At 45.0% G+C, this 22,779-nt stretch overlaps 1 protein-coding gene and 1 pseudogene across 1 annotated transcript in view; both read left to right on the top strand.

The window, feature by feature from the left end:
* The window catches only part of LOC143943296 (olfactory receptor 5V1-like), a 37,724-nt gene extending 15,244 nt beyond the window's left edge, over nucleotides 1–22,480 (top strand). Inside the window, exon 2 of the mRNA XM_077464946.1 lies at nucleotides 21,449–22,480. Within this exon, the coding sequence (XP_077321072.1) occupies nucleotides 21,483–22,418 (936 nt within the window). The 5' untranslated portion in view covers nucleotides 21,449–21,482 and the 3' untranslated portion in view covers nucleotides 22,419–22,480. The remainder of the gene's footprint in view (nucleotides 1–21,448) is intronic.
* Nucleotides 19,026–19,614, top strand: LOC143942239 (small nuclear ribonucleoprotein F pseudogene; annotated as a pseudogene).
* Nucleotides 22,481–22,779: the final 299 nt, after the last annotated feature.

Here is a 22,779-nt window from a genome sequence, read left to right as displayed (position 1 = left end):
CAGGGACCCCCATATGCTACCGCATAAAGCCCCCTGATTGCCCCCTAGTTAACCCTTTCACCAGTGATCACCATATAACGGTTACAGGTGACGCTGGTTGGTTAGTTATTTTTTTATAGTTTCAGGGCACCCGCCATTTATTACCTAGTCTCACTAGTGTACCCCTAAATTTAGGGGTGTCTACTTTCCAAAATGGGGTCATTTGGGGAGCGTTTGTGCCATCTTGGCATTTTATGGCCTTCAAAACTGTAACGCCCTTAGAAAGCCTGAAGGCGGTGCTTGGTTTTCGGGGCCCCGTACGCGGCTAGGCTCCCAAAAAGTCCCACATATGTGGTATCCCCGTACTCAGGAGAAGCAGCAGAATTTATTTTGGGGTGTCATTTCACATATGCCCATGGCATGCGTGAGCAATATATCATTTAGTGACAACTTTGTGAAAAAAATAAATAAAAAAAAAAAGTTTGTAATTTTCCCGCAACTTGTGGCAAAATATAAAATATTCCATGGACACAACATGCCTCTCAGCAAATAGCTTGGGGTGTCTACTTTCTAAAATGGGGTCATTTGTGGGGGTTTTGTGCCATCTTGGCATTTTATGGCCTTCAAAACTGTAATAGGTAGTGAGGAGTGAAGTCAAATATTTACGCCCTTAGAAAACCTGAAGGCGGTTCTTGGCTTTCGGGGCCCCGTACGCGGCTAGGCTCCCAAAAAATCCCACACATGTGGTATCCCCGTACTCAGGAGAAGCAGCAAAATTTATTTTGGGGTGTCATTTCACATATGCCCATAGCATGTGTGAGCAATATATCATTTAGTGACAACTTTGTGTAAAAATCGCTTGAGGCAAAAAAATAAAATATTCAATGGGCTCAACATGCCACTTATCAATTTCCTTAGGGGGTCTACTTTCCAAAATGGGGTCATTTGGGGGGGTTTTGTACTGCCCTGCCATTTTAGCACCTCAAGAAATGAGATAGGCAGTCGTAAACTAAAAGCTGCGTAAATTCCAGAAAACGTACCTTAGTTTGTAGATGTGACAACTTTTGCCCAAACCAATAAATATACAGCTATTGACTTTTTTTTTACCAAAGACATGTGGCTGAATACATTTTGGCCTAAATGTATGACTAAAATTGAGTTTATTGGATTTTTCTAATAACAAAAAGTAGAAAATATCATTTTTTTTCAAAATTTGCGGTCTTTTTCCATTTATATCGCAAAAAATAAAAATCGCAGAGGCAATCAAATACCATCAAAAGAAAGCTCTATTTGTGGGAAGAAAAGGACGCAAATTTTGTTTGGGTACAACATTGCATGACCGCGCAATTACCAGTTAAAGCAGCGCAGTGCCAAATTGTAAAAAGACCTCTGGTCATTTACCAGCAAAATGGTCCGGTCTGAAAGTGGTTAAGGTCACAAAAAACACGACACATGCTTTATAACAACTTGCTGTGCATAATGCTCATATACAATCTGAAGCTCATGTTTAACAAGGTTTTATTGATTTAATTTCCTTGCCAGCCAGAGCTGGAAACCTGACGGCTTTGTTTCTGTGATTTTAGAAATTCAGTAAGGCCGCGTACACACGCGGGGACTGTTCGCTTAAACTGTCCGCTGAAACCAAGTTTCAGCGGACAGTCCGCTCGTGTGTGGGCTTTCAGCGGACAGTTTCAGCGAACAGTCCGCTGAACAAGGTTTTTCGGAAATTCCGAAAAACTGTCCGCTGAAACCTTGTTTCAGCGGACAGTCCCCGCGTGTGTAGGCTTGTTCGTCAAACAAAGTTGCGTGCATGCTCAGAAAGGATTTTCACGCCGAAAGTTATAATGCAGTGTATAGGACGTCGTATTTTTCGTCCCGTCGTACGTGCCGTTCACGTCATCGCGCACGGTTTCAGCAAACTGTTCGTCCGTCGTGTGTGGCCATGTCCGTCCATGCTAATTTTGAGCGGACTGTTTGCCGAAACTGTTTGACGGACAAAGTTGGGCGAACAGTCCCCGCGTGTGTACGCGGCCTTAGATTTACGGATCTCAGACTCACCAGCTCTAATCTTCTGCTCATCATTAGATAACTGAGAGCATTGACTTCAATCCCACTGTTATCAGTCAACCAATATACATGTATCCAAACCATAACTAGATACAGTATAATTGTCCCACCAGACGCTGATTTCTTAATGAAATACTGTGCTTACTATTCTTCATCCTTTTTTGAACCTCATCTCTCCCTTTTTTCTCTTCCACTTTCTTCCTTTATTCAAATGGTGGTTGCATATTATTGCTCAGGGCCAGCTGTTGACATGGCTACTTGTAGTCTCCCCTGAAACCTAGTGTAGCAATGCAAGAAAGAAAATAAGAGATAGGGTAAGAATGTGATGTCTACAAGGACTTTCATGGCAGGATCAACAGGTATTATTTTAATGAATGCTGCAGATTTAAAAATATTGAAAAGAAAAACATTTCAAATTACATTACCATGCCCATGTTCATATGATATTTAAGTGATTGAGTTTTAATCTACTTTCGCCCTAACCAGTTTTTTAGTGCTGTATCAATGCATAATTTAAACAGCTAATTTCCATAACTTTGAAATCAAGGCACATCTTTATGTAGTATGAGATGGCCACCACTTAATTTCTAAAAACAATGTGTCTTAAAAGTATCTGTGGGAGGTCATTTCTGATATTCTTCTAAAATTCCCAAGTGCCTCGCTGTGTCTGACTTTGGGATTACAGAATCACCAGAACAAATATGTAGCAAAAGAAGATCAGGAATGAGTCAGAATTCCTCATCTTTATGTTTGTTCCAGATTATAGTCACTGAGAAAGTATTAAAGCTTTTCCATAACAGTCAGGTAAGTAGCATGTCTAAGCTGGCCATAAATTGATTGAAAATTCAGCATTTCCATTCACGTGTAGCCACTTCTGCTTGACAGAATTTAATCCAATGATTAACTTTTGTTAAATGTTAAATGGGCTTGTTGGAATTTTTTTCTTGATCAGCAGCTGCAGCCAAATAAGTCAGAAACCAATGGCACAGTGGGGAGAATTCCTCTATCCACCGCGCTTGTGTGGATGGGGGAACCCATTCGTTTTTTGCGATCAGCCTGCTGAGACCCATCTATAGCCAGCCTTAAAATCACAGGTCAGCAATGGCCCACTGCTTTCTTTCACGTGTAATGTTTGATCTGATTTGGGAAGGTGATCTACTAGGAGATAAACTGATTTCTCAACTGGATGGCCCAGGGAACACCATGCATACCACTACATCATAACTTGCATTATCTGTAGTAATCCAAGCCTAAGGAAGGTAAAGTCTTTTATTATATTATACTGTATATATAATCAGATTGGTGCAAGTAACAATATCAGTTCATGTATAGTAAATACTTAAAAACATACAAAACTTACATACTGTACGTACATACTTAAATAGATCATATGTTCTTTGAGATAGTCATGATGACAAACAGTCAAGAACCAAATTTAAATCCCATGAGACACAGGTGGTTGCTCGGGGGGATAGATACCCTATAAAAAAGTCATAACCCAGAAAGTGGAGACTAGTGGTATTTGGAATAAGATCACAAGGCCTAATTACAAAGGCCAGGATATGTCCCACAGAGTTTTGGCTACCATGTACAATAGTAGACCTTGTAGAACGTTGACTCCTTCGCTTTTAGCAGCACGGGACTTATTCAATCAGAGTGGCCCCTGTCTATCAAAACCAGGGCTTTAACAGCCATGCCATTAAAAAGCCAACAACTGTGAAGCAGAGTGGTAAACCAGTCCTTGAAATAGAAGGTTTGCTTGACATGGAAAAGCTCATGGGACATCTGCCAACAGTTTGATCAGGTAGGAATGCCACATTCCCCTGGGCCAGTTTGGAGCTATGAGTATAACTGGAATGTCCTCCTTCTTGGTCTTACAAAGTAAACAAGTAAAGAGTTTTTTGGGGAACTATAGGTGTAGATCACTGAGTCACCAGAGCATCTCACTGTTGGTTGAGGTAGTCTGCCTGCCAATTGTCCACCCCTGGGATGTGAATGACTGACAAGGCTGGAACATGAAGTTCTGTGCAGAACAACATTTTTTCTACCTCTCTTGCTGCAGCAAGACTTTTGGGTCCTTTTGGGTCCTCCGTAATGGTTGATATACAGCACTGTTGTGGCACTGTCCAACTAAATCCAGATCAAATGATCCTCCAGCTGAGAGGTGTTAGTGTTGTTGAGACAACAAATCATATGGAGTTCAAGCATCTTGATCAGGAGATGCGATTCCTTCAGCATCCATGTCGCCAGCACTGCAATGGCATCTAGGACTCCTCTCTAGTCCTGCATAAGAGGTGGCAAAACCTATTTAATGGCCAGATTTGGCCAGTTCACCCGTCCTCCCGGACCTCTGATTGTTGCAACTAAAAGCAATTTATTTAGTGGCAGTATTATTTCAAATTGCAAACAAGCTGCCAGGCATTATGGGTAATGTCATTGACCAAATATTTTGTCAGTGACCTCAGCCAGCATCACTAGCCAGTTTGTTCACATTCATCATCAGTGATCCGAGTGTGGTACGAGAAGGTCATTGTGGGGGTATAAAATCCCTGGACCACTGGACTGGCTGTGGAAGCCCCGACACCTCAGGATCACTGGAGGCAAGTACAATGAGGACCAGAGGCAGGGTGGTGGGGAGGGTGAACAGTTTGATTGTTTCTGTAAAGTTGAACTAATCCTTTAAAAGTGTTTCGTTATATCTGTTTAATAAGTGTAAAAAATATCTGTTGATCTTGCCACAAATCTTGTCAGCTGATAATTTACAGTATTCTGTGCCTATGCCTCTGATGACTGTTATCTGTTATTAGTTTCCTGCTCTCTCTGAGGACGTTGCATGTCCAGGTTATGGATAGGAAAAGATAGGGAGGTTTGTGAGGTCCTGTCCTGTTCCAGTATGGTGAAAGAGCATTGTCAATGCAGGTCAGATGCGTGGCTGAATTACCAAGTGAAAATAAAGGAAAGAAAGCTTGAGAAAGTAACACTAATTCACCCACCACATCTAAGGACTGGTAACCCGATATGGGTTTAGATACACTTTAACACATGGCAGAGGTTCCAACTATTTCCTGGTTTATATAGGAAGATTGTTTTTTTTATAAGTGGTTGTAAACCCTTATATAAACCCTATGAAGTGACTAGCCTCAGGTGGTACACAGAAATGACAAATCTTCCTGTTTATCTGCAGCCCTCGCTCTTCTACATCCACTCAATGTCCAGAATTTACACTGCTTGTCTGAGTTTCAGGGCGTGGGGATCTGACGTCACACACTACACAGCATAGAGCAGATAGCTGAGTGTAATCTGAGACCTGAGTGGAGGGAATAAACAACCCCTCTACACAATCTCATAGGGTAACATGCAAAGCTGAGGCTGTCAATCACCTTCTGTATGCTGGAGGCAGGGACATCTTTTGGGCTTGTCTGGTGTCGGCATAGTCTGTCTGAAGTGAGTCATGCAGATAACAGAGGAATGTGAGAGGAGACAGAAATCACACTAGGTGCTTTAGATGCAAGTACACATTATAGAAGAAAATGCTTTGTTAATTTTTCAAATTTAGAACCAATTTAAAATATATTTGTTTTCTATGCCTTCTTCACATGTGTGATTAACTGCATACACCAGATTCCAGAAGATTCTCGTGGTTGGGATGACAAGCGTATGTGAGCGGCTGTGGATGCTCAGCTTGTACATAGCAACTCATTGAGAGGAGTTATTGCTATTCACACTCAGTGGTTACATGCCGTTAGGGAAGGATGAGTGACCCAGAAATATGCATTTAGTTCTTGACATTTGTCCCTAACTGCAAGTAACTATTTGCAAATACATGTGAACAGTTATGGCTCCTGTCAGACTGTCATTACTTTCTACAGGTTGAGTGACTGCTGCTGTTCATATAAATCTTACATTCCAGCCATAAGAATCTGTTGATGCAGGTAATTGCTCGTGCGAAGGAAGCCTAAAAAGCTTCATCTTAGTGGCCTATATTGTTTTGGGGCCTCGGTCTGCAGCTGGGGGGAGGGGCCGACTGCCCCGGCCCCTAGAGCTGTGGAGACACTGTAGGTGCTAGGCAGAGGCCAGCAGCGCTCTGCCCTGTTGCCAATGCTTCAGTTGGAAGTAGGAGCTTCACTACATCAGCCTGTCACTGGGGAGAGGGGCCGTCTGCCCCGGCTCCCTGTAGCCCCAGAGTTGTTGTCGATGCTGGGCAGAGATTGATGGCAATCTGCCCTGATGCTGAACTGCTGCTGGGGAGATGAGCCGGCTTCTCCATCTCCTGTACTCTTATCCAGCTTATGGGAAGACATTTCTTTGGTACTGTCTCCCAGGTGCACAGATACTTACTGCGGAGGGAAGACAGTTTCCTCTGCTCTGGATGACTGTTAGGGAGGGAGGATGGCTTCCACCACTCCCAGACAGTGGATTAGCTGCTAAGGAGGGCCACCAGATCTCCCTGTTCCATGGCCTGCCCCTGGACATGGGAATGGCTTCCTCCCCTCTGAATTTTGGACTCCCGATTAGGAGTGAGGAAAGCTTCCTCCCCTCCCTGCATCTCTGACTTTCTGCATCTCTGGGAAGAAGAACTGCAACCTTTTCACCCTGTGCCCACAGAACTGCTGTGGGTGTGGGACAGAAGTCTTTGACCCTCTGTCCGGTTGCCAGTGCTTCTGCTGGGAGTTCGAGCTTCTCTCCATTGGCCTGTTGCTGGGAGCAGAGCTGCCAGCCCTGGCTCCCTGGAGCTTCGGAAGTGCTGTGGGTGCTGGGCAGAGGCCAGTGGTGCTCTGCCCTGATGCCAGCTCTTCTGCTGGAGGCTCACAGGGCTGGTCCTCCTCAGCAGAAAAGTCTATTAAATCCTCAGTCTCTGGAATTGCTGAAAATCCAGGGCATGGGCTGGCGGCACTTGGGCACATTGCCAGCTTTTTGTTGGGTGACTCATAAATCATAACATCCATGGGTGCTGGGGCATACTGTTGAGCTTCATCTTTTATATGCTTGTTCCAGCTCCCATTGTTGTATGACTATAAAGTCCAAGTCACTGCTCAATCCGAGCTCACTGGGCAGTTCCAACTCCCTAAAATCTCGGATATCCTCCCATTTCCACTCATTACCAAACTTTCAAACTGTGGATCCTCCTGAAGCGCCTCAAATATCAATCCCGGGCCACCATATCCTCTATGGGATTGCTGTTCTTCAGCCATGGACACACTTGGGTTGCATACCATTGCAGTGCACTATACCCATCGTCCAGCAACATTTCCATTTGGACTAGCCTATCCAGCTCTGTCAGCCATTCCTTCTGAGGATTCTGTCCTAGGAATGGTATACGCAAGTCCAGCTGCAGCCAGTACTGATCCATGGACATAGGGAGGACCTTTCCATAATAATTTTGCTCCTTTTAGAGAGCCTCGTTCCAGGGCTCCTGGCGGATCGCCCTTTAAATTCCAGCATGTCCCAGGCATAACCAGTATCTCTGTACTGGGTAAATGTCTCTTGCATTTGCCACTGGAACTCCACTTCCATGGCGACTGACTCCTGGAACACTTCTTCCATATCAACCAACACTGGGTCTTGGTGGTGGCTTGGACTGCCCTTAGGGAAGAAGCAGATCCCACTGCTGCCACTAAAAGTGACGCACTGCGTGGCACCCGCTTTGATGCCTTGGCCATGATACAGCTTCCTCCACTCTGGAACTAGGAGCCAGGTATTATAGCTTAGAATTTCCCCCAAGAACTAGACAACACTAGCTTAGGTGCAAACTGGAACGCACAGAATTTGAAGCACACAAAATCAGATAAGAGGTTAATCACATTATCCTAAACAATGCAAAGGTTAAACACTATTATCATCAGTAAATCTAACAGTACATCAAATGAAAATCTAGCAGCTAACAGTGAACTTATCAAACTGCAATCCAATCAACAGCTAACTAATTACCCAATAAGCTAATTAACAGCTGGGCTCCAAGACATCCATCTTCTCACTGAGTTTTAAGTTAGCAGAGACCATCATGGTTTTCTTGACGTGGTAATACCATGTCATTCTGCATTATATAACAGGGCATCTTCCTGAGTGCTTGTAGCTCCCTCAAAGGCCAGGGTCCATAGTCAGTAAGCAAGAAGCTACCCTGTAGTCCCCTCCAAAAGCCCCTGTCCTAGTTGGGTCTATCATAAGGACATTAAAGTTGGAAGAGCCCATGTATTGTGATGTGGGAGTAGTTGGCTGAGGACAGAAAAATGGAGGGGGGGGGGCAAGACTGATGTGGAGGACTTTTAAGTGGGGGGGGCTGAGGATGTTAAACTGGAGGGCTGAGGACTGTGATGTAGAGGGGGCTGAGGACATTAACCACTTCAGCCCGGAAGAATTTGCCCCCTTCCTGACCAGGTTTTTTTGTGATATGGTACTGCATCGCTTTAACTGACAATTGCGCGTCTGTGCAACGCTGTACCCAAACAAAATGTATGTCCTTTTTTTCCGACAAATAGAGCTTTCTTTTGGTGGTATTGGATCACCTCTGTGGTTTTTATTTTTTGTGCTATAATTTTGAAAAAAAAACACAACACTTTTTTACTTTTTGCTATAATAAATATCCCCCAAAAAATAAAAAATAAATGTCTTCATCAGTTTAGGCCGATATATATTCTTCTACATATTTTTGGTAAAAAATTGCAATAAGCGTATATTGATTGGTTTGCACAAAAGTTATAGCGTCTACAAAATAGGGGATAGATTTTTATTATTTTTTTACTAGCAATATGACATTGCAGCAGACAGATCAGACACCTTTGACACTTTTTTGGGACCATTGACATTAATAGAGCGATCAGAGTTAAAAATAGCCACTGATTACTGTATAAATGTCACTGGCAGGGAAGGGATTAACACTAGGGGGTGATCAAGGGGTTAAATGTGTTCTGTCGGTATGTGTTCTAACTGGGGAGGGATGGGACTGACTAGGGGAGGAGACCGATCACTGTTCCTAACTACTAGGAACAGACGATCACTCTCTACTCCCCTGACAGAATAGATGTCATAAAAGGTATACTTACCGAGGCCAAGATGCCGAGAGCGGTCGCTGTTGCGACTCGGTGCACATCGCCCCTGAAGGTGACACAGAGAGTGGTTGGCACCAAGAGGCACAGGCTACCAGTGGGACCGTTACTTGCTTGGAGATCAGTAGGTAGCTTGAGCAGAGCAGGTAATTAGCGACCGGGCGGGTTTAGGAACAGCAGCAACAAGTCCATCAGGCAAAGAGCAAAGTCGACGAGGCAGGCCAAGGGTCAAACACAGTTCAGATCAGGAATCAGTAGGAACCAAGAACGCTGAGACAAAGGGGTAATCCAAGAACAGGCCAGGGGTCGATCACAGGAGACAAGAGGCAAAGTCCAGGTACAGGCCGAGGGTCAAACACGTGAGAGAGCGGAAGTCCGAGGAGCAAGCCAGAGGTCAGGTCCAGGAGAGAATCAGCAATGTCAAAAGGCAATCTGGGTCACAACGGGTAAGACAGGTCACAGGATCAAAGGCAGGGATCACAGGTAGCTGAAGACGAACCAGCAGTTTGCTTGAGTGCCAATGCTTCCTTTATAAGTGGCCTGGGTGGGGCCGCGCATGCACTGTAGCGCATTTCTGTTGCGCACAAATGTGCGCCAGAGCGCTGTCCCAATGCGCATGCGTGCGGGAATGCGCAACTGGTGCGGCCTATTCCTATGACAGTGCCCCCCCCCAAGGGGCGGCCTCCGAATGCCCAAGCTACCCATCAGCTCCGGATATTCCTGATGGAAGGTCTTGATTAGTCTTGGGGCATGAAGATTTTTGGATGGTTCCCAGGAGTTGTCTTCTGGGGGATACCCCTTCCATTTTACCAAGTACTGTAATTGCCTACCACTTTCCTGCAACCAAGTAAGGCTTCCACCTCGAACTCATCTTCTCCATCAATCCTGATGGGCGGAGGCTCCTCCCTTCCAGGGAAAGGACTAGGGACCAGCGGTTTCAAGAGGGAAGCATGAAATATAGGATGTATCTTGTATGATCCAGGAAGAGTTAATTCGAAGGCTACGGGGTTTATTATTCTTTTGATTTTGAATGGCCCTATGAATTTGGGACCCAACTTGCGTGAGTGGCAAGGAAGCCCGAGATTAGCAGCAGGTAGCCAGACTTTTTCTGCAACTTTAAAGGCAGGGTTCTCTTTTCTTCCTTTATCATGGTACCTCTTGGACAGCAGGGACAGTAGATTCTGGAATGGAGTTGGGGAGGAACGAAGGGTGAAATCCAAAGTTTGTCCAAAAGAGCGTCTGGTTAGTGGCTTTATGTACTGAATTGTTATAAGCGAAGTCCGCGTATGGTAAAAGGGACGACCAATAGTCTTGGGAGCCTGAGCAAAAACAACAAAGGTACTGTTCTAGGGTTTGATTTGTTCGCTCAGTCTGTCCATTACTCTGGGGGTGGTATGCGGATGAGAGACAGATACTGATTTCTAGTGCCTTAGAGGTAAACTTGGAACCTCTATATGAGGTAATACTGTTGGGGACACCGTGGAGCCTGATAATCTCCTTAATGAAGATGTTGGCAGTTTCCAAGGCAGAAGGGGTACCAACCATGGGCAGAAAGGGAGACATCTTTGAAAGGCAGTCAACCACCACCAGGATCTTGGTGAAGCCTTCAGAGGGTGGTAAATCGACGATGAAGTCCATCAAGACGTCTGTCCATGGCCGCTCAAAGATGGGCAAGGGCCTCAATAATCCCCAGGGCTTGGTCTTGGAGCCCTTGTTACGCTGGCATGTTACACAAGAAGAGATATAGGTTTGGCAGTCCCGTCTCCTACCTGGCCACCAGAAGGAATGAGAGATCAGTTCCGATGTTTTTTGTGTTCCAAAGTAGCCGGCCAATTTGTGGTCATGGAGAGTCTTTAGAACCAGAGTCCTAGCTTCAGGGAGGACAACGTTTTTCGGGCCCAAAACAGGTAGTCACGATTCTCCAAAGTAGACAGTAGGGGTTGTTACAATGGGCAGAAGCTGTTCTGATGGCCTTGATTAAGTCAGGTTGCGGGAGTAAGAGGAAATTTTGAGGGGATAAGATGGTGCTGGGTTCTGTCACCTGGGAGGAACATTCAAGAAAGTGCGTCTGCTTTATTATTCTTCGACCCGGGCCGATACGAAATATGGAAGTGAAATCTCGAAAAGATTAAATGCTTGGCAGTCCTGAGGTATTCGAGATTCTTGTGGTCTGTGAATATTGTGATGAGATGGGTGGCTCCTTTGAAGAGATACCTCCACTCCTCCAGAGCGAACTTGATGGCCAGTAGCTCTCAGTCGCCCACATCATAATTTCTCTCTGGGGGCTTAATTTCCGAGATGCAAAGGCCACCGGATGTAGCAGGGCTTTAGACCCTCGACGTTGCAAGAGGATGGCTCCAGTGGCCGTTTCGGAGGCGTCAACTTCTAATACAAAGGGTAGCAGTGGGTCAGGATGCTGTAGAATGGGCGCTGAAGTGAACAAGGTCTTTAATTTAGTAAACGCTTCCTGGGCTTCTTGGGACCACTGGAATCGGGCATGTTGGCGGGTTAGCTGCGTGATGGGAGTGACTATGGACGAGAACCCAACAATAAATCTTTGGTAAAAATTAGTGAAGCCTATGAACCATTGTACGGCTTTCTTGTCCCCTGGAGCAGGCCATTCTAGAATTGCTTTGACCTTTTGGGGGTCCATGGAAATGCCTTCAGTGGAAATGACAAACCCTAGAAATTGAACCGTGGTTGTTTCAACTTTGCATTTCTTTACCTTGAGGTATAGCCAATGTTGTCTAAGGATGGTGAGAACTTTTCTTACATGAACCTGATGAAGTTCAAGAGAGGCTGAGAAAATGAGGATGTCATCAAAGTACACTACTATAAAATCATCAAGATAGTAAACGATATCTTCAGAGACTAAGTGCTGAAATGTGGCCGGAGCGTTGCACAGGCCAAAAGGCATGACTAAATATTCGTAGTGGCCAAATCTGGGTCTGAAGGCTGTTTTCCATTCGTCAGTATCGGATGAGGCTATAGGCGCCCCGGAAATCTAGTTTGGAAAATATTTTTGCAGTCCAGAAGCGCTGAAATAATTTGGGGATGAGTGGGAGTGGATAACGGTATTTGATTGTTATCTTGTTGAGTTCTCTATAATCAATGCAAGGTCTGAGAGAACCATCTTTTTTTCCGACAAAGAAGATACCCGTCCCTGCTGGGGATGAAGATGGCCGAATAAAACCCTTTTCTAGGTTTTCGTAAATATAAGCTTTGAGAGCCTTTAGTTCAGCCTCAGATGAGGGGAATATTCACCCGAAAGGAATTTCAGAGCCGGGTAGTAGTTCAATGGGACAGTCATATGGTTGGTGAGCAATCAGCTTTCTTTTTATCAAATACACCTTTGAAATCTAAGTGGCTGGAGGAATGTGCTGCAGGTTATGAGATGCCGGGACCACTGCCAGGTATGGAGCTGGAACAGGAACAAAGCAATGCTGAGTACAGTAGGGGGATGTAAAGAAAACTTCCTTCTTGTCCCAGTTGATCTGGGGATCATGGGCCTGCAGCCAGGGAAGTCCCAAGATAATAGGAAACATAGGAGAGGATATCAAGTTGAAGCGTAGAAACTCTCGATGGCCCGGAATCCATGGTGGTAAGTATAGGTTTCCTGTGTCACTGGACCAGAGCGTGGAAGAGACCCATCCGCTAAGTGCACAAGAAGATGTGTTTCTTTAGCAAGGAATAAGTAGCCGTTGAGCAACAGAGATGTCCAGGAAGCAGCTGCATGCCCCTGAATCAATCACGGCTGGCAGTTGGATCTTCTCTTCCGCCAGCTGTAGAGAAACAGAGAGAGTCACATAAGTTTGAGCAAGACCTGTGGCTTGATAGTTCATAATACACCATGGGGGCAACTTACAGGGTCTCACAGGGCAGTTACGAATATAGTGTATGAGCCCCCCATAATATAGGCAAAGGTTGGCCTGGCGTCTTCGTTGTCGCTCCTCAGGGGTAAGACGAGGACGAACCAGACCCAACTGCATTGGTTCCCCCTCAGGAGCCAAGGGGCCAGAGGGAACCGGAATTGGTGGGTAAGGAGCAGTGGCCTTAGGGAGCATCCAGCTGGGCCGAGGGGCCTGGAGGCATTCAGAATGCCACTCATGCATCCACCTGTCTAGCTTCGTGGCTATTTGGATTAAGTCAGGGGTCTCTACTTGGGCCAGCTCATCCTTTAAATTTTCAGAAAGTCCTAGCTGGTATTGGTAGCGAAGGGCCGCCTCATTCCAGACAGTGTCAGGTGACCACTTGCGGAACTCAACTGTATAGTCCTCCACCGGTCTCCTCCCTTGTGAAAGGGTATGCAGGGCAGCTTCTGCTGTAGCAGTGCACTGAGGATCATCGTATAATTGACCCATGGCCTTGAAGAAAGAACATTAACGTGGGGAGAGCTTAGAACTGTGATGTGGGGGGGGGGGGGGAGGCTGAGGACATTAATGAGGTGGGCTGAGGACAATAATGTATGGGAGGGCTGATGACTGTGATGTGAGGGGGGGCTGTGACGTGGGGGGCTGAGGACTCTGATGTGGGGGGCTGAGGACATTAAAGTGGGAGAACTGAGGACATTAAAGTGGGAGAACTGAGGACATTAAAGTGGGGGGCTGAGGACATTAGGGGAGGACTGAGGACTGTGATGTGGGGGGGGGGGGCATGGACATTAAAGTGGGGGGGCTGAGGACTGTGATATTGGGGCTGCGGACATTAAATTGGGGAGCTGAGGACTGTGATGTGGTGGGTTGAAGACTGTGATGTGGAGGGGGCTGAGGACATTAATGTAGTGGAACTGAGGACACTAATGTAGTGGGACTGAGGACATTAAGGTGGGGAGAGCTGGGGACTGTGATGTGGGGGGGGGGGGCTGAGGACATTAAAGTGGGGGGCTGAAGACATTACGAGGAGGGTTGAGGACTGTCATGTGGGGGGGGCATGGACAATAAAGGGGGGCTGAGAACATTAAAGTGGGGGCTGAGGACTGTGATGGGGGGGCTGAGAACATAAAAGTAGTTCAGGGGGTTAAGACTGTGATATGAGGGGGCTGAGGACATTAAAGTGGAGTGGTTGAGGACTGTGATGTGAGCAGGCTGAGCACTAGAGTTGGCCCAACAGTTTGAACCGAGCAAAAGTTCGGCCCGACCATCTCCTGTGTGCCTGTTCAGTGCATTCTAGAGTCCTAGTTGGATGAAGCAATGCACCTGACCGCTGGTCATCATGATGACTTTGCCCAATCGTGACTCAGTGCTCATAGTCCCACCACACACTATAAAAGGTTCCTTCCCACAGGAAACTTTTGCAGTGTGTTGTTGGAGTGGAGATAGAGCAGGGCTCTGTTTGCTACTAGTGAGTATGGTGTCCGTTTATGAAGCAGTGATCAGTGGAGATCCAGAGGATCGCCGCTGATCACAGCCCATAAACAGTTTATAAACCAGAGATAATCGGGGGAGAAGTGTTTGAACTTATTCTCCCGCCGATTATCTCCACACTCTGAGAATCCTCATAGACTGACACAGTAACGGCCAGTTTATGAAGCTGGGATCTCAGCGCTTCACTGGCAATCTGTGTCAGAATTCACACTCCCCGATTCACCAGCTCAGAGGTGGAGAACCGGGGAGTGAAGAGGGAATGTGGGGGGATATGAGGAGGAAAGAGGAAGATAATTAACTTCCTTATGCCTCGTTCAGACCCCCCAACACTGTAACCATGTCCCCCTGTCATATTTATGTGTATACATATATATATATATATATATATATATATATATATATATATATATAATGCGTATGTATATATATATATATATATATATATCTATATAATGTGTGTATGTGTATATACATGTATATATAATGTCTGTGTGTGTATACATGTATATATTATGTAGGGGGACGCTTTATTTTACTAACATTAATTGCATATCGTGTGTCAGTGTATTGAGCTGTGATAATTTATCACTGCTTAATAAATTGACATCTCTGTGTATCAGTGAATTTCTAGTACTGTAATCTCGTAAAGTCTCACGAGATTCCAGTATTAGGGGCCGTTCTCCAGTGTTAGAAGCGTTTGTAGATCGCTTCACTTCTCCAAGGGTGAAGCGATCTACTCCGCTTTATAAACTGGCATACAGAGGAGAAAAATCTCCTCTGTGAATGCCAGAGAATGAAGCAGTGAATAGATTTCACTGCTTCATAAAAGGACACCTTAGTATGTTATTGTTACTCTGAGTGTTGAGTGTCAGTGTAGTGTTAGTATAGTGTGAGTATAGTATAGTGTGTCAGTATAGTGTAGTGTAGTGCAGTGTTTAACACAGCATTATATAACATTTAGTTCTGCATACAGTGCATCTATACCCCCTTTTTTTTGGGTGCTGCGCTTTTTGCCTGCCCTCATGCTGCCCCCTTTTTTAAAATTGTCAGCCACACCTTTTGTGACTGCGTAGCTGTTGTTCCCCTTTTAGATTTTTAAAATAATTTTTACAATTCTGTTAGCGGCGGTCCTCAATTTAACTTCCCTGGCGGTATGATTCAGTCTGGAATTAGGTGCTGAAAGCGGTACAATTATTTTGCACGGAAATCTGGCTTTTATTTTGTAGTCCTGTAATTCTTAGGAATAACGCTCTTAAATCTGTTCAAACCAGAGTCTAGCAGACATCCCGGGTATGATAAATTTTATAATATAATAAAGAATAATAAAAAATATTCAATAATGTAATCAAATCCTAAAACACTGAAAAATTGACACTTTTTGGTTGCTATGGACAATCTCCAAATTCCAGGCAGTAAAAAACAGTATTTATAATATAAAAGTGCATGCAGGGCACTGCACAGACCACTAGGGACAAAGGGGGTGTGTATTTTTTAATACAGCACTGTAATCTGTAAGATTACAGTGCTGTGTGTGTTTTGTGTGTTTTTACTTTTTTGAATTTGCCGCCGTTCTCCGCTCCCGTGCGCCGTAACGCCGCAGGGAACGGAGCTCGGCGGCATTCGGCACTGTGAATCGAGCAGAGGACGGCTCGATCACACAGCGCGGCGGACATCGCTGGATCCAGGGGACAAGGTAAGTAACTCTCCATGTAACCTCCCCTGCATCGAGCGAAGCCATCCCGAGTCTGGCTCGGGGTTACCGCTCCTATCAGTATATTCCTACCCCGAGCCAGACTCGGGATTACCGCTAGGGCGGTTAAAGTGCATCAAACACCACTATTTATTGAATAAAGTGCATCCAATTACACATTCCTAGTATCTATTCAATTTGGGTAATAAGCCCCACATCATGTCTGGAAGGCCAACAAGGAGAGGCAGATGTCCCCATGCCACTATAAAGGGGCAAGCAGCATCTGTGTCTATAGTTTAGTGATGCTGCCCATGTTATCTAACTACAGCATTCAGACTGTGGACTGGCTACAAGCAGATCAAGCGTGGCAAAAACACCAGCCATTTGGGTATCACATGCTTGCAATGGCAATTAACCTCTCACCACTCAGCCCATTGGCAAGAGCACCTGGAAGTCACACCTCTCAGCAGCCTCCACTGACAGGGATGATGGTATAGCAAAGGATGTTACAGGTCCTTTCAACACATCTGCCAGCAGCACACCACCAACTGTAGAGCATAGCAGGCAAATTTCTCTGTCCCAGCTGCTACATCGCTATTTCTTTGCATGTAAGGCCATTCCATCTTTGTAGCATCAGTTGTATGGCAAATTTTTGGCAGTCATCAGCAATGTCCACCTCATAGGCGTGCGCTCATAGGCGTGTGCACACCCTAATCACCCCGTGTGGCACAGATTGCCCCTGTTTTTACCCTTGATATTTCACCAAAGCCCCTTAAGTAAAGTAAGTAAATAAGTAAAATAAAAATAAAAACTACTGACACCAATCTCTGCGTCGGCGTCGGCGGTAAAGTGCCGCTATTTTTAGCGGCGCTTTACCGTCGTTTTAGCGGCGGTGTGCGGGCGATAGCGGGGTGGTTTTAACCCCCGCTAGCGGCCGAAAAGGGGTTAAACCCGCCCGCAAAGCGCCGCTGCATCGGCGCTTTGCCGGCGGTATTGCCGCGGTGTCCCATTGATTTCAATGGGTAGGAGCGGTATAGGAGCGGTGAATACACCGCTCCTTCACCGCTGCAAAGATGCGGCTAGCAGGACTTTTTTCACCGTCCTGCCAGCGCATCGCTCCAGTGTGAAAGCCCTCCGGCTTTCACACTGGAGTTAAAGGGGCCGGTTTTTTCAGGCGTTACACAGGCGCTATTTTTAGCGCTGTAACGCCTGAATACCGCCCCAGTGTGAAAGCAGCCTTAGAGTGTGTTAGAGTGTGTATATATATATATATATATATAAATAAACACACACACACACACACACACATATGTGTTTAAACACTGGGGTGCACACTCTAATGCAATAGGCTGTGCACACCTATGGTCCACCTGCTAACACAAGGTCCAGCAAGCATTTTCAGGGATGATATATATCATTCACAGCACAATGGGTGACTCTGCTTGCAACTAGGAAAAATACAGGACAGGGCTCAGTGCTGGAGCTTGTTTTGCCACCGCCTCTCTATACAGCTGGTGGTAATGATGTGAGATCTGTCAGCTCCACCTTCTCCTCCTCCATGCCCTCCTCTGCTGAATTGTCCTTTGAATCACCAGTACCCCTTAAGCATCAAGGGGCTATTCAACAAGTCAGGCTAAAAATGCCATGCAGTGCTTCAGCTGGTCTGTCTAGGGAACAGGAGCCACACTGAAGCAGAGATTCTTTCAGCTATGCAGGGACAGGCCCAGGGGTGGTTCATGCCATGGAAGCTTGAGACAGGAATGGTAGTGTGCAATAATGGCACTAACCTTCTGTCCACCCTTTGGCAGGGAAAGTTGACACATGTGCCATGCCTGGCACATGTCCTCAGTTTGGTGGTGAAGCATTTCTTAAACAAGTATCCAGGTTTGCAAGATCTTCTCAGGCAGGCCAGAAGAGTCTGTAGCTATTTCAGGTGGTCATACACAGCCAGTGTTCAGTTGGCTGAAATTCAGCGGGCATTCCACCTGCCTGTAAACCGCCTGATTTGTGACATGCCCACCAGGGCAACTTTGGCAATGCTTCAGCAGCTGCACATGCAACAAAGGGTCATCAATGACTACCTGTTTGAGTAAAGCATAAGGACAAGCTCAGGAGAGTTTGGCTTTTTTTCCCCACGCCAATGGCTGCTAAAAAAGGATGCTGGCACTATACTGTCACCATTTGAAGAGGCAACAAAGATGGTGAGCTGTGAAAATGCATGCATTAGTGACACTATCCCTCTTGGGTTCCTGCTGGAGTATACTCTGCGTGGCATTATGGATAGGGAACTCAAGGCAAAATGGGAAGAGGATTCTGGCAGTTTTGGAGGCATTGAAGCAGAGGAAGACATACTGTATGTCAAACCTTAAGAGATGGTTTTCCATCCCCTTGGGAGCAGTATTTGGTTGGGAGGAGGCAGTTCCAGATAGTGTAATCCTCAGTGACCCCGAGGACTTTGCTTCGCATGTCTCTGCAAACTTATGGTGCATGGACTTCCTTATTCTTCAAAGCCTGCGAAAGGATCCAAGAATTTGTGTTATGAAAGAGAAGGATCCTAATTTGTTGGCAACCCTCAATGACCATCGTTACAAGGGTAAAGTTTCGGAACTCATCCTGCCTTCGCAGCACAGGATAAAATATCTTAAGGGTACCTTATAGAGGAGTTTTTGTAACACCTTTCCAGACTCTGGTAGGTTACAGTCTCATGGAAAAGGTAGTTTTGAGGCTTCTGTTAGTCAAAGGATGAGTGGTGGAGAAGGGGGCCACCTAAATGATGCATTTAAAAAATGTTTTAGTCCTTGGCGCCAATGGCTGTTAGCTTCCACATTCCATTGACAGTGTCTGTATCATATGGTAGAAGATTATCTAGGGTTGAAAGCAGACATGGAGAGTTTTCCAGTAGACGATCCAGTGGGTTACTGGGTCATGAGAATAGACCACTGGCCAGAACTTGCACAATTAACACCCAAGGACCAATTTTTCTGCATCTGTTTGACAGGTGCAAATAATAAATTTTTATTACAGCAAGGCCAATTCTTGCTTTCATCAAGAGTGCCTATCTCTAGCCATTTCCTGCTCTCTCCGGCGGAGTCTTCTCGGAGTATTCTGCAGGGAAATTCTCTTTCTTCCTTTCGTTGGTCTGTAGGTAAGTGGCTTCAGTGGAAGATTGAGTTTGCCACTAAACCCAAAACCATTCCCTAATGGCCTTACTGGTAAGCCAGTAATGGCGAAACTGAAGTGGGATATGGAATAAAAGGAATACCTGGTCTCTGTTGATGGCTACATGAAAATGCAGCTCACCAATGCAAAACAGTATATTGATGGGGCATTGTCTGGACATCTTGGAGAAGTTCTAATAAGGTGTAATAATGTATTGTATATACGAGGAGTAAAAGAGGAGGAAGAAAATGGCAAGAGAATAAAGCAATTTCCAAATTTGTTTTGTACATTTATTTTGAAACTTCTCTTTTGAGGTTATTGTTGGACATTGTTTTAGTATGTTTTGTGAAGAAAAATAAACTGAATTTTTTCAAGCGTACCTCTATAGGGTTATGGTATGAAGGCACCACCAACACCCAAAGCCCAAATTTTCCACACCTGTTACTTCTATCCAAAGTCTGCGAAAGAGATACCAGACTAAAAAAATGGGTAATCTTGGCCTGAGTGTGCTATAATTTGGCTTCTTCACATAAGGCTTGCTCACTGTGGTGAAAAATTGTGTTATTTCCACCCAGTCTGCCAAAGAGACACCAACATTTATCCAAAAATCTCAAATCTTGTTCTGAGTGCACTAAATTGTGAGTTCATCATACAGACTGGCTCCTCGAGCCATTGTTTACAAAATAAAGAAAGCTTGCAGGGAAAATCAATTTAAATGTCTTTTTTTTTCTTTATATACCGTATATACTCGAGTATAGGCCGACCCGAGTATAAGCCGAGGCCCCCAATTTACCCCCAAAAAACTGGGAAACCTATTGACTCGTGTATAAGCCGAGGGTGAGATATGCCTGTCCATCCCTGTGTGTGTGTGTCCATCCATCCATCCATCCCTGTGTGTGTGTGTGTCCATCCATCCATCCATCCCTGTGTGTGTGTGTGTCCATCCATCCATCCATCCCTGTGTGTGTGTCCATCCATCCATCCCTGTGTGTGTGTGTGTCCATCCATGTGTGTGTGTGTGTGTGTGTGTGTGTGTGTGTGTGTGTGTGTGTGTGTGTGGCCTTGTGTGTCCAGCCTACCTGTGTCCCGAGCCTCCGTCCGGTCCCGAGCCTCCGTCCGGTCCCGTCCCGTCCCGAGACTCCGTCCGGTCCCGTCCCGTCCCGAGACTCCGTCCGGTCCCGTCCCGTCCCGAGACTCCGTCCGGTCCCGTCCCGTCCCGAGCCGAGCCTCCGTCCGGTCCCGTCCCAGGATCACCGCTCTTCGTCGGCGCCCATTCCCCTGTTCAAATGCCGCGCCTCCCTGACTGTGATAGGCGGAACACAATTTCCCAGCAGTCTGTGTTCCGCCTATCACGGACATCCTCTTATCCTCGTCCGTAGTATGAGGATGAGCGGATGTCCGTGATAGGCGGAACACAGACTGCTGGGAAATTGTGTTCCGCCTATCACAGACAGGGAGGCGCGGCTTTTGAAAGTTAGAATGGCCGCTGTCTGTCTGCTCGACACGCTGTTCGCGCAGACAGACGGCGATGACTCGAGTATAAGCCGAGGGGGGCACTTTCAGCCTCAAAAAAGAGGCTGAAAATCTCGGCTTATACTCAAGTATATACGGTATGTTAGTTTTGCTGCAGCAGGTTCTATACATGGTAGCGGTGTGCCACTTTACAGACAGACTAAGGGGACCCCCAGGCACTATATTTAAAGGAATTTTTTATATTTATTGTTTCGCTTTACGCATTATTAAAATCACTGCTCCTTAAAAAACGATTCTTTTAAAAAGCTATTTTGCATTGATACATGTCTCTCAGGGTAGTCCCCATGCCCCTGTGCCCCCATGCCCTTTTTGTGGCCAATAACATGCATACAAGCCTTCAAAATGGGCACTTTTGATTTTTCATGTTTGGGTGCAATGGATCTTACAAAATCCATTGTAAGGTTGTCAAATAACATGTTTGACCGCTAGTAGGCCTAGATCATTTGACTTAGTGGACCTCAATACATTTTAATTCATTACCCCTGATATTTGGGAATAATAACAAAAACCTGGACATACATTTTAATTTGTTGATGATTTTTGTCCTGACACAGGAATAGTCCCTGATTATTTAAATGTGATCTCTCAATTAACCCAATTCCATTATGTTTCAGGCTTGAACGAAAGTTCTAAACATCGTTAAAAAAAATGTGTGAGAAGAATCAAACGGACGTGGCTGAATTTCTATTGCTAGGATTTCAAAGCATTTCCCACCTAAAAGTATTGGTTTTCATACTGGTCCTCCTTGTATACATAATGATATTGATAGGAAATCTTCTAGTTGTCATACTGGTGACAACACGTCATCAACTCCAAGTTCCCATGTTTTACTTCCTCAAGCATTTGGCACTAGTGGACCTCATGTTCACCACCAACATTGTACCCAACATGCTATATATTATATTGATGGAAGGGGGAAATATTACTATAACGGGGTGCTTTATACAATACTATATTCACTGTATTGCAATTTATACACAATCTGTAATACTTTCTGTAATGTCTTTTGATCGCTATATGGCTATTTGCCAACCTTTGCGTTATTCTTCTGTCATGAACCCTAAGCTGTGTCACTATTTGGCTTTCTGGTCCTGGGCAGCTGGTTTTTTTCTTATTCCAAGTGAATTTCTCTTAATCTTCCAATTACAGTTTTGTGACTCAAATGTCATTGATCATTTCTTTTGTGATTTTGCCCCTTTTCTCAAGCTTTCCTCATCAGACACCAATATAATACGATGGCAAGATTTCACAATCTCTGTCTTTCTTATATTTCTTCCATTTCTATTTGTTATTTTATCTTATATCTGTATTTTTATTACAATCATGAATATCTCTACCGCTGCTGGACGGAAAAAGGCATTCTCCATTTGTAGTTCCCACTTGGCCACTGTCAGCACACATTATGGAGCTTTAGTTACAATATATATTTTTACAGCAAGAGGTAATTCACTACGTGAAAACAAATGGAGGTCACTATTGTATACAGTGATAACCCCATTTATTAATCCCCTTTTATATAGCCTCAGGAGCCAAGAGTTTAGAAAAGTTCTAAAACAACTGACACATAGGCATAGAGGGAAATAATATAGGCATATGTTATACAGTATGTACATTGTAAACATGTTAATAAAGTAAAGTAAAATGAACTGCTATTTGTTGATTATGTTTATTTGTTTGTTTTTTTTGTAGATTTTTGGGTGTTTAGGGTGCAGTAAAGTGTGCAAGACTAACGTTCACAGCAAACTGAATGTACAATGTCCTTTAGATCTACCAACAACTATGTAGTGCAAGGGCCTGCTTGATTGGATACAAATTTATTGGATAGTTTAGTAGGTCCTCATAACCAGTCTAAATCTAATCTTTAATCTCCTCCCACCCCCAACATTAGCCCCGTACTAAGAAGCCTGTAGAAGAAAGATTTGTATACCTACCTATTCCTTAAACT

This window comes from Lithobates pipiens, unplaced genomic scaffold (genome assembly GCF_037356315.1).
Source record: "Lithobates pipiens isolate NorthernLeopardFrog02 unplaced genomic scaffold, aLitPip1_a1.2 Scaffold_30, whole genome shotgun sequence".
Taxonomy (NCBI): domain Eukaryota; kingdom Metazoa; phylum Chordata; class Amphibia; order Anura; family Ranidae; genus Lithobates; species Lithobates pipiens.
Note: the sequence above shows the minus strand (reverse complement) of the source record. Positions and strands in the feature narration are given on the sequence as shown.